Here is a 12,793-nt window from a genome sequence, read left to right on the forward strand (position 1 = left end):
ATGGTTTCAATGACCATCCTTTGACCCATAGTTCTCAATAGAATTCTTGACCTTCTTCCCTGAAGATTAAGCTTATTCATTAGCCCCACTGTGCAAAATGATGCAGTGCTACCTGGGTCAAGAAATGCACAAGTATGCACTGTTGCATTCTCCTTTGTGGCCGTGACTTGTACAGGTACTAGTGAGAGTTTGCAGATATCCTCACCGGCCACAGTAAGACCACTTGTCAGAACAGAGACTACAGCACTGTTTTCCGCTGCCTCCTCCATTTCTGCTCAGCCCTATTCCATTCCCTTCTTTCTTTGATGGATATGCAGTTTTCTGGGATGCTTTAAAACCATATATGTTGCAGCTGAGTCGCTTCCTGCAGCTTCTATTGACATGTCCTTTACACAGTCAAAACATACTCCATTTTCTTGTAGGAAAGTGATTTTATCCCTTTGTGCCCTCTTTTCCAACTGTGGACACATCTCCAAATCATGTCCACCTCCATAGAACAAGCAGCGCTTCACAACAGATAAACTCTCCTTTTCCTTCATTCCTTTATCATTTTCCTTATCTGCAACTGTCACAGTCGTGGCAAAGATGCTTCCTTGTTGGAGTGTCTTTGATATCTCCAAATACCAGCTCTGTTGCAATCTGCACTTCCCATTCAAGGAAATCCACCATATCCTTAAAGATAACTCTTTGATTGTGTTTTGCCTGGAACTTACAGGCCACAGTTCTCCATTTATCCCTTAACTGGTAGGGCAACTTCCTTATGATGACTAGCATATTAACAGGCATGACAAGGTCAAGCATGTAGTTGATATCTTCCATGGCATTACCAAATCCTCTTAGAAAGATGAATGCCTGCAGAGCCTTTGTGTCATCCGGTTTTATTGATGACAGAGTCTTCTCTGTATCAGCTGTCACAATTTCATGCTCGTTGCCAAAATGCTTCTGTAGTAAAGATTTACCCTCCCTGAATCCTCTGTCCGAGGCCACGTGTAAGCAACTCCTTACATGCTCTCTTCACTGTCCTGTGTACTGTTCCAGATAATAGAAACAATCTCTGGGGTTTTTGTTCTTGCTTTCATTACTTTGTGTAAAGGATTTAATGAACGCTTGGTACTGAAGTAGATCACCATCAAAAACCAGAATCTTCTTCTTGGGTATCAAAGACAATGTAGCTGGATTAATAATGCAGTGATTTCATTTGCCTTTCCATGGCTGAGAATATGTTGCTCTGTTCACCGTTGCTTGTAGCAGGTAATGCAGCTAGAGATATCACACGTGCAAGTTCACCCGGATTTCTGACGCTTAACTGAGTGCCAAGAGAGCTGTGGTGAGCGATTGAATTGAGCTTTAACTCTGTCTGCGGTTGTTATTATTGGTGTTTGTGGATTGGTAACACTGTGCTTTGGGAAGATTTGTCCGTGTTTATGCATGTCTTGTAACTGTGGTACAAAAGGATTTGCCTTAACATTAAGTGTTTTCTTTTCATGTACCCCTTTCTCAAAATATGACTCCATACCATCAGACACTTAGATAAGCTACCTCAAACACGGGATTCTTTTGAGGATCTGAGTACCTTCACTTTCATCCTGTTAGCAGCAATGTTTGCTTCCAGCTCCAGCTCTCCTTCTCCCTCCTTAGCTGCTGCTCCTGGCCTTCCAAGGTAAATTTATCCTTTAGCAATTTTTGTTGTGCAACAAGAGCAGCCACTTCAGCCTGTCCCATTAAACGAGCAAATGTACTGGAAACTCTGGAGCTTGATCCAGAAGAACTTTGTTTGCTTCTCCAGCTTCCAACATTTGACACACTATCACCTGGTTGTATTTCATCCTGTATGTCAGATGTTGCCTTAACTCTCTCTCCAGTTTGAATTCCACATTCTTTTCATTTTCATTCTCTTCACCACCATTTTGTGACATACCTACAGCCATTTCCAAGTTGTTGGCTTTAAATTCAGTCGATGCCTTCTGCAGTGGTTTTAATAGTGCCTCAGTAGCGATGTTGGCAGCAGTGGTGACGGCCATTTTATGTGTCTCCATCCAACTGTCTGCCAAACTTGAGCACCAAACATGCACAACACAAGCCCAAATTCAACACTCCCCAATGGACAAGCAGCAGCACTTTCAAACTGTGTTCAAACAAATTAAATACCCAGAAGGAATCCACAAACATAATCCTACCACTTCTGATGGCTGTGATGCGCTGCTGTGTTTTAAAACTGTTTATTAGTGAACCTAAAAGGACTCTTAACTTGGTAACGATAACATCTAATGATAACGTTCCTGATAATATCGTAACATCCTTGCTATGGTGACTAACAACCATGAATCCGTGGTAACGGTCAACAGAAAATATTGGAACCCTACTTACCTACTGTCTATCCCACCATACCAGTCAACGTGGGCTAACTCAAATCCATTTTGCCTGAAGCCCCCATGCATGTGCCAACAACCAAAGAGAATAGCATGTCTACACCCATAGAAACAGAATGCGCACAGCCTCTGGATCCCGGGATGGCGCTGACACCCACAACTACTATCGACAGCAATAAGCAATGCGATCAGGTGAATTCTGGCTCCTACAGAAGGTATAGATCAAATTGATGAGAGGGAGATTTGATTAGGTGGAGGGATCTACCTTTGGGTTTACTAGGGAGGATTAATACCATAAAAATGAATATTTTTCTTAGAATACAATATCTGTTTCAATCAATTCCTTATTTTAAAAAAAAAGTTTTTTTAAGGACTTGTATAAAGCGATTAGAGAATTCTTATGGAAGGGAAAATTTCCGAGAGTAGCAATGAGAAAATTGATGTGGGATTTTCAATTTGGAGGTTTAAGATTACCGAATTTTCAGCATTATTACGAAGCAGCTCAGTTTAAATTTCTTAGTGCATTAATGAATATGGACGATCCACCTAGTTGGGTAAAGATAGAAATGGCAGTTATTTTAGAAAAAATTCCTCATGAGTTTTTGTTTCGATGGAATAAAAATTTACTACGAACTTATGATGTCCCAATATTGAAACATTTATTGAATTTATGGACAAGTAAACTTAAAAAATTGGGACTTAAAAATATATATTCTGGAAGATTGCCATTATATAATAATCAACTTGTTCCTTTTACAGTCTCCAATGCCACTTTGAAACAATGGGAAAAGAAGGGAATAAAAAATTTATCTGATTGTTTTTCTGAGGGTTGTTTTTGTTCCTTTGACGAATTACAAAGGAAATATGGTATTAGTGGAAATTCTATATTTGTATATTATCAATTAAGATCTTTTGTAAAACAGTTATGTGGTCGACATATGATTTTATTACCTGAATCTAGTTTTGAAGAATATGTACTTTCAATACCAAAAAAGGGATATATATCTGATTTGTATTGTATTTTACAAGAAATTGATAGTAAAAAAGACTGGGATAAAGATGTTGAAATGGGAAAAAGATTTAGGACATAAAATAGCTGAAGAAGCTTGGATGGAAATTTGTCAGAATAGTATTCGGAAATTAATTAATGCTAGACTAGCGAAGATTAATTATAATTTTATTCATCAGCTATATTTAATGCCGGAGAAATTTAAAAAATTTGGTCTTAGTAAGTTGGATTCTTGTTTTTGATGTGATCAGACGGCCAATACATTTTTGCATACTGTTTGGCTTTGCAATCGATTGCAACAGTTTTGGAAAGGTATTCAATCTATTTTTAACATTTTATATAATATCCATCTTGTATTAGATCCCGATATATTTTTATTATGGAACATGCAATCATTAATTGATTTAGGTTTAGAGGATTATCAGATTTCCTTTATCTATTTAGCTTTAGTCGTGGCTAAGAAATGTATAGCACTTACTTGGAAAGATAAAAATATACTAACTTTAGATAAGTGGTATTTGGAGATGAAATTTTGTTTGACTATGGAAAGGATATCTTTTTCAATTCAGGATAGGATGTCTTTTTATAAGTTAAAGAGGACTCGTTTGCTAATTATATGCATTTAAGTTTGATTTAAATATATGTTTAAGCGTGATTATTTAGTATTGATAAAAAAAATTTTGTTGTTAGAATTTTTTTTAGGTTAAGTTTTATCTCTTTTTTTGTAAGTGGGTATTTTTTTTTCCATATATAATATTGTTAATTTTATTAACTCTTCACTCTTTATTTTGGGGGGGGGAGGGTTGGACTAATTTTAAGTTAGATTACTAATATTGGGTTACAATTAACGGGGGGGGGGGGTTATTTTGTGTAGTTTTACGATGTAATATTGTAATCATACCATTTTAATTTTTTTTATTTTTCTTTAAATGTAATTCTCTATTGTATTCATGTTATAAAATTTTAAATCAAGTCTTCAAAAAAAAAATTGATGAGAGGGCTGAGGTGTATGTGATGGTCAGAGCTGTGTTTAAAAAGGACTTTCACAAGGATCAAAGTTGGGTCATCTGCTACTCACAATTTACACTAATGATTTAGATAAAGGACACACTGACACAGCCTCGATGAGCCCCTTCTATTCTGTATTGTTCTAAGATATTTTACTTGTTTTACTTAAGGTGGAATAGGCTGCTGCGGAGTGGACCGTGGGCAAGCAAGGAGGTGTTTGGATGCAGTAGAGATATACAACTCGGATGGAGATTTCTGGAGGATGGGACCTCCTTTGCCAATGCCAATTCTGTCCCTCAGATCCAACGCCACAAATGCTGGGGTGGTGGATGAGAAGTTGTACATTTGTGGGGCCTTTCGTGGCGCAGGTATGGAAATGCTCGATGACTGAATGAGGCAACGTGAGGGAGGTCTAACATTTTAGTAAAGAACTGGGTTTTGAAGAGTGCATTAAAGGAGAGAGATGTAGAGAGGTCCAAGGAGGGCATTCAGAATTTAAGGTCCAGGCAATTGAAGACGTGCCCACCAAAAGACATAATACATAAAACATAGAATGAATGAGAGTTTATTGTCACATTCCCAGTCACATAAAACCTACTGACAATCTTGCTTTTGCCTTTATACTTTGTATGGCTATATGCATGTTAGAAGTGACTTGTTAGTTTATGAGAGAACCCTTCCCACAATACCAGGTATAAAGTGATAGTAAATTTGAACTAAAACTTGAAGTATAATTAAATGAAAAAACGATATAGGAAATGAAGAAGGAAAAAAATGAACAATAAATATTCACGAGAAATTGCCAATGCTGGAATCTGGAGCAATAAGCAATCTGCTGGTTGAACTCAGCGGATCGATCAACGGGAGAAAAAGGATGGTCGATGTTTTAGAATCCTTTGTCAGGTCTGAGAGTGCAAGAGGGAGATATCCAGTGTAATTTGGTTAGAGTGGGAGAAGTTGGACAGGGACACTTGCAGAGAGAGGGCAGAGGGGAAATAGCTATCCTCTTCCCCCAACATTTCCCATATAGGATTCTTCTCCCTCCCTCCTCCCCTCTGCGAGTCTACCAGGGGCCATCTGTCCTTCCCTCACAGCTTTTCCCAATCAACTCTCATGATACCACTATTGCCACCTTGAGAGTTAAACAAGAAAATTTGCAGATATTAGGGTCAAGTGCAATGCACGTAGTCCCTGACTTAAGACCGTAATGTAGACTGAAGAATCAGTCGTATCTCAGAATGGACGCAAGTTGAAATTTTGCCCATGCGTGTGGAGTACCAAAGTCTTAAAGCAAACTTTTCAATCAAGTCTTTTTTTCATCGTAGATTTGACGATAACTACTTAAAGCTTTCTAAATTTGTCGATCAACCTTGGTGAATCTTTCCACATTCTGGTCCCTGCTTATCTTGTTCGTCAGTGTTCAGGGTCCTGGGGCTGGGCGCAGACATTTTGATTCCTGTGCGCATGTGTGAGTCTTCAGTTGGCGCATGCGCAAGTCTTCAGTGGGTTTGCGTATTGGAATTCAGTTGATCCATGCACTAGAGTTAAGTACCCTGATGATATTAAATTTATGCCCTTAACTCTCATGCATGCGCCATCCGATCTCAAATACACAAACCCACCACACATGCGCACAGGAATCAAGATGGCAGTGCCCAGCCTATGGACATCAGGATGGGAGTAACAAGGTAAGACTCTGTATCCCTGTTATAGTTTGTCAAATACACCATAAACCTTGTAAATTTTAAATTTTATTTTATAAAATGCGATTGTATGTGCAGATAGACATAAGTCGCATAGGTCGCAAGTCGGGGAGTACCTGTACGTAAACATACTAAGGCCACCTGCAAATTGGAGGAACATCATCTTATATTCCACCTTGCCAGTCTCTGAATCGACCTCCAGTTTCCATTAACCCTCTCTGCCGAGTCTTTCTTTTTTCTAATGCATCTCCTTTCCTCCAGCTCCCTGCCCCCTTCCCATCCTTCTTCTAACAGAGTGCTACCCTTCCCCTATCACTTTTCAGCTTTTTTCTCTTCTACCCTCCAACCTAGCTCCACCTGTTAGCCTTTGCTCGTCCCCCTTCCCTTCCCATCCCTTTCTCCTCTCCTCCTAACCATATCGTTTTACTCTGGCATCTGTCAGTCTTTCCTGATTCCTGACGAAGGGCCCAGGCCCATAACCTTGGTTATTTTTATTTCCTATGGATGCTGTGTGACCGGCTGAGTTTCTCCATTAGCGTATTTGTGTCCTGTAGTATCGTCGCCATTTCTTCTTATCAGATTCTAGCTCTCCAGCAGGTTGTTTGTTATAATAAATATTCATAGCGGGTCAGTGGTGCAAATCTGTGCTGCATCAGTGGTGCAGACAGACCTTTGGTGATCTTCCCCTAACATGGTTGGGGTGATATGTGACATTCAGAGTGAAGAGTTTAGAGAAATGGAAGGACTACAGGCTGAAGAAGATCATAGAGCAGGAGTGAAATGAGGCCATAGAGGAGCATGAGAACCATGATGAAAATTTTTAATTTCAGCCATTGTTTGACTTGATCCTATACGTTGAATGGGATCTGGCTGGTTGGGATACAGACTGCAGAGGCTTGCGTCAGCTCAAACTTCTCGAGGATGTAGAGCAGTGGTTCTCAACCTTTTACTTTCCACTCACATCCCACTTTAAGTAATCCCTATTCCATAGGTGCTCTGTGATTAATAAGGGATTGCTTAAGGTGGGATGTGAGTGGGAAGGGAAGGTTGAGAATCATTGTTCTAGACCCAATTATTATTGAAATATTTTGCTTGAGAAAAATTGTCATTGGCCCATTTCCTTTGGAGTTATGAAACCGTGCACATAATGAGTCAATTAGGTTTGATTAAAATGGTGGTTTTCAAACTCTTTCTTTCCACCCACATACCACCTTAAGCAATCCCTTACTAATCATAGAGCACCTATGGCACAGGGAATACTTCAAATGGTATGTGAGTGCAAAGAAAAAGTTTGAGAACCACTGATGTAAATGCATGATTAAACAGATAAGCACAAGAATGGCTGGGATCAGAGATTTAGGAGCACAGAAGAAGATTTGGGCTGCATTAGGGTAGAGGAATTTGGGTTATTGGGAACCCAATAGGATTTCTAAAAATGAGATCCTAACATGTTGTACAGACCTGATTGCATTGTACAATTCATATATTTTATTAACTAAGAGCAGTTGGAGGGACCTTGGGGACAGGCAACATTTGTGGGTGGAAATAGACAGTAAACATTTCAGGTTGGGACACTTCACTGAGATTTGATAATTGACTGACCATTTCTACCCACAGATGCTGCCTGATCCACTGAGCCCCTCCAGCTTTTCTTTGTTTGCCCAAGATTCCAGAATCTACAGTTTTTTTTGTATTTCTCATATTTAACTATTTTTCCTACTCCCCACCCCATCCCCATAACTAGATCGGCACGAGGTCATCGTCAAAGATATTTTGGAATTGGATCCTTGGGAGAATCAATGGAATGTGGTGGCCCATAATGTCCTCATGCATGACAGCTATGACGTCTGCCTGGTTGCCAGGCTCAACCCCAGAGATCTTATTCCACCACCTCCTGATGTTGTTGACCAATGAGAAATGGACCACCGTCCAGCTTCTTCCGAAGTTTGGTCATCGCTCAGTTGGTTAGTGCTTCAGTCTCCAAAGGTCTTAAATGAGCTGGTTCTGTGTTCCAAGGTTCATTCCAGACTCTTGAACATACGTCAAGTTTAATATCATCTGATTGCACAAGTACAACCTGACGAAACAGTGATCTCCGGTCCTTGGAGCAAAGCATGCAGACACACAACCAGACACAACACACATACAGACAAACAATATATTATGCAGGACAAGTATACAAAAAAATTGTTTCGTAAATATGAGAGTCTCATATAGTTAGTATAAGTAATTCCTTTGGTCATTTAGCATTCTCACCGCCTGTGGGAAGAAGCTGTTCCTCAGCCTGGAGGTGCTGGATATGATACTCCTGTATTTTATTTCCAATGGGGACAGCTGAAAGATGCTGTGTGCAGGGTGGAAGGAGTCCTCAATAATTTTGCAAGACCTCTTCAGACAATGATCCCAGTAGAGTATGTCTTTGGGGGGTGGGGGGTGTGGGGAGGGAGATCCCAGTGATCCTCTCTGCCACTTTTACAGTGCCTACTAAAATCCCTGAAAAGGCTGAGGATCTTGTGACATCTATGCCTGAGGGTGACGTCAGAACATCATTCAAGATGGTGAACTCTTACAAGGCACCAGGCCCTGACGGCATACCTGACAGGGTCCTAAAAATATTTGGTATGTTTCCAAAAAGTCTGGAAAACCTCTACAGGTGTACCTTGGAGAGCATTCTGGCTGGTTGCATCACTGTCTGGTACAGAGGTGCCAACTCCCAGGAGAAGAATAAACTCTAGAGGGTTGTTAACTCAGCCTGTGACACCACAGGCACCAGATTTCACTCCATCAAAGTGCTGGACAGTGGTGACTCTCTGTCTGCCTTATGGTGGACAAAACTTAAAGAATTTCATGTATATTGCATTCTAAATGAGGTATTGTGTGACACTAATGGAACCTTTACCCTTATCTACATAAGGCGTAGTGGGACTCAGGCTTTCTCATTTCACTCACAGTCGAGACGGAGGTAGGGCGAGTGATTGGTGAGTACTAGTGATTTGGAGGTTTTAAAAAGGGCACAGAGGGCAAAGAGTTAAGCCAATAAAGAGTTGATTTGTGGGAATGAGTAATTGGGTAATTTATTTAATTGGCAGGGACCAATAAAAAGAGGAGTAGCTAAAAGAACAGTCCAGTGTGTGGGCTCATTGTAGGAGAGGAGCTTTGGCTCAAGAGGCTTTGACAAGCTGAGACTGAGCTTGCTTGCTATGAGAGAGGTAAGGCCAGGGGAGGTAGTTTAATCCTTTAATTAAAGATAGATAATGGAGTCAGCTAGGGCAGTGGGTTGCTTCGGTTGCAGGGTATGGGAAATCTGGGACAGCGTACTTGTCCCTGACAACTACACCTGCAGAAGGTGCATCGAGCTCCAGCTCCTTACAACTTGAGTTAGGGAACTGGACCAGGAGTTGGATGAACTGCGGATCTTGAGGGAAGCAGAGGTAGTGGCAGATAGGAGTGTCAGGGAAGCGGTCACCCCTAAAATTCAGGAGGCAGGTAGTTGGGTGGCTATCAGGAGAGGGAAGGAGAAGATGGGTTGATCCCATCAACAACAGATATACCATTTTGGATACTGTTGATGGGGCCTACAAGTGACAAGTTGAGGTGGTCTTGTCTCTGGTGCAGAGGCTGCCCCCTCCCCCATCCCAGCTTAGATGGGAAGGGAAGGGAGGGGGTGAAAGAAGAGGAGAGTAATAATGATTGGGAACTTATTGGTTAGTCAAGTGGATAGGAGGTTTGCTGGATGAGACTGAGGCTCCGGGATGGTATGTTGCTTCTCAGGTGCCAGGGTCAGGGATGTCTCTAATCAAGTACACAGCATTCTGGAGGGGGAGGTCGAGTAGCCAGATGTCATAGACCATGTGGGGACCAATGACATACAGAAGTGGCGATGAGGTCCTGAAGGAAGAATATAGGGAATTAGGGAAGAAGTTAAAAAGCAGGACCTGAAGGGTGGTAATCTCAGGATTGCTGCCTGACATTAGCCACAGGGAAGGTGCTGGAGGACTGGAGGGTAGCTCATGTTGTTCCACTGTTTTTTATTAAAAAGCTCTAAAAGTAAATTGGGTAATTATAGGCCTGTGAGTCTGATGTCGGTGGTAGGTAAACTAATGGAGAGTGTTCTTAGAGGTGGAATGTACAATTATTTGGATAGACAGGAGTAGTCAACATATTTAACAAATCATAGAATTTTTCGAGGAGGTTATTAAGAAGGTTGATGAAGGAAAGGCTGTAGATGTTGTCCATATGGACTTTAGTAAGGCCTTTGACAGGGTTCTGCATAAGAGGTTAGTTAGGAAATTTCAATCATTAGGTATTAATTGTTGAAGTAGTGAAATGGATTCAACAATGGCTGGATGGACTGGACGAGATTAGAATTAGATAAAATAGGGGAAAAGATACTTGAACACATATTATATAAATGGGACGAAAAATTGGTACAACATAGAACTTCTCCAGTATTACATCATCTCCTCAATATTTGGAAGAAAATTCATGTAGAAAGAAATAAAATAAATTATCAATTACCAAAACTAATATTGACGCAAAATAAGCTACTCCCTTTTACAATAGACAACCTTTCCTTTAGAAAATGGGAAAAAAAAGGGATTAAAAGAATAGAAAATTGTTTTTCAGGAAGTAGATTCTTATCCTTTGAACAAATGAGAGATAAGTACAATATAACTGGAGATACAGCGCTGGCATATTACCAACTGAGATCCTACTTGAAAGATAAATTAGGAAGCAATTTGAGTTTACCAGAGGGAAGTAACCTTGAATATGTGATTACAGATACAATGTTAATCAAAAGATTTATAACAAATTTGTATATTAAACTGCAAGAAAAGGAGAATGAGGAAACAAATGGTAAAACTAAACAAAAATGGGAACAAGATTTAAATATAAAGATAAAAAAGGAAACATGGGAGAAATTATGTTCTGGAACGATGAGAAATACAATAAATACGAGGCTACGTATGATACAATATAATTGGTTACACAGACTATACATTACACCGCAAAAGTTAAATAAATGGGACCCAACAGTATCTGATAGATGTTTTCGATGTAAAAAAGAAATGGGAACAACAATTCATGCAATCTGGACATGTGAGAGAGTAGAAAAATTTTGGGATGATCTCAGTCAGATATTAAATAAAATAACAGAAAACAATATACCAAAGAATCCAGAGATCTTTCTCCTAAGTAACATAACAAACAAAGAATTTGGAATTGATTTGGAGGATGCACAAAAAAGATTTGTTAAGATAGCCCTAGCCGTAGCAAAAAAATGTATTATGTCAACCTGGAAATTGGAAGATAATTTGAAAATACAACTATGGTATATAGAAATGAATAAATGTATTCCATTAGAAAAAATAACATATAGTTTAAGAAATAATATTGAAATATTCGAACAAGTATGGGAGCCTTACATTAAATACAATAGCGAAAACCTACCGGGGACAAACATTACCTAAGTTGATGGAAGGAGAAGGAAAGAAAAGAATGGACTCAGTAGAATTTCTGGTGTATTTTTGTTGAATGACAACATTGTCTGACTGGCTTAATGCAACCTAGATTGTATACCTAAAATGGATGAGGGGGGGGGGGGTGGGGGGGTGGCTTGGGAGGAGGGGGGGGGTGGGGGGGTGGCTTGGGAGGAGGGAGGGGGGGGGGAGAAAAAGTCACTGTATATGTGTGAAAAAGAAAAAGTGTATATCATGGCTAATGTGATTTATGGTGTGAAAAAAAAATAAAAAAATGAAGAAAAAAAAATAAAAAAATTAAAAAAAAAACAATGGCTGGATGGGAGATTCCAGAGAGTAGTGGTGGAAAATTGTCAAATTGGAAGCCAGTGACTCAAGGATCTGTACTGGGTCCATTGTTGTTTGTCATATATATATATTTTTTTTTTTTTTTTTTTTTTAAATTTTTTTATTTTTCACACCATAAATCACATTAGCCATGATATACACAATTTCTTTTTCACACATATACAGTGACTTTTTCTCCCCCCCCCCTTTCCTCCCAAACCACCCCCCCACCCCCCCTCTCATCCATTTTAGGTATACAATCTAGGTTGCATTAATCCAGTCAGACAATGTTGTCATTCAACAAAATTACACCAGAAATTCTACTGAGTCCATTCTTTTCTTTCCTTCTCCTTCCATCAACTTAGGTAATGTTTGTCCCCGGTAGGTTTTCGCTATTGTATTTAATGTAAGGCTCCTATACTTGTTCGAATATTTCAATATTATTTCTTAACCAATATGTTATTTTTTCTAATGGAATACATTTATTCATTTAAATTTGGTAGTTTCTTCCTTTTAATTTGGTTATGTATTCCATTAATATTTAAAGACATATAGTTCAGCGTAGCCCTTTTATATTTTGTTTATCTTCTCTTTCCGTTTTTCCATCATTACTTTTCCTCCTTTTCCATTTCTGTTTTCTTATTTTCAACTCTTTATAAGACAACATTCCTACAACATCCAACATTTTCCTTATTCTCCTATTTCTATCTTATTTATTCCCAATCTCCCATTCACCTCCTGAGTTGTCCTTTATCCCTTGTCGGACAACCACATCTCCCCTCTCCATTTGGATTTGCGAATCCACTCGCAAGCGTCAACTGATTTTGCAGTGACCGCTATTTCCCCCCACCCCGCCTCCCCAGAAAAGATTTCACTTTTCATATGTCACAAAGGTCA

General features: G+C 39.5%; 2 protein-coding genes across 2 annotated transcripts in view; one reads left to right on the forward strand and one right to left on the reverse strand.

The window, feature by feature from the left end:
- Nucleotides 1-8,487, forward strand: part of kbtbd12 (kelch repeat and BTB (POZ) domain containing 12) — a 30,004-nt gene extending 21,517 nt beyond the window's left edge. Inside the window, exons 4-5 of the mRNA XM_069937391.1 lie at nt 4,557-4,754; nt 7,834-8,487. Coding sequence (XP_069793492.1) covers nt 4,557-4,754; nt 7,834-8,003 — 368 coding nt within the window. The 3' untranslated portion in view covers nt 8,004-8,487. The remainder of the gene's footprint in view (nt 1-4,556; nt 4,755-7,833) is intronic.
- The window catches only part of LOC138763370 (monoglyceride lipase-like), a 103,569-nt gene that overhangs the window by 71,024 nt on the left and 19,752 nt on the right, over nt 1-12,793 (reverse strand). The window lies entirely within an intron of this gene.

The sequence above is a fragment of the Narcine bancroftii genome, chromosome 5 (assembly GCF_036971445.1).
Source record: "Narcine bancroftii isolate sNarBan1 chromosome 5, sNarBan1.hap1, whole genome shotgun sequence".
Taxonomy (NCBI): domain Eukaryota; kingdom Metazoa; phylum Chordata; class Chondrichthyes; order Torpediniformes; family Narcinidae; genus Narcine; species Narcine bancroftii.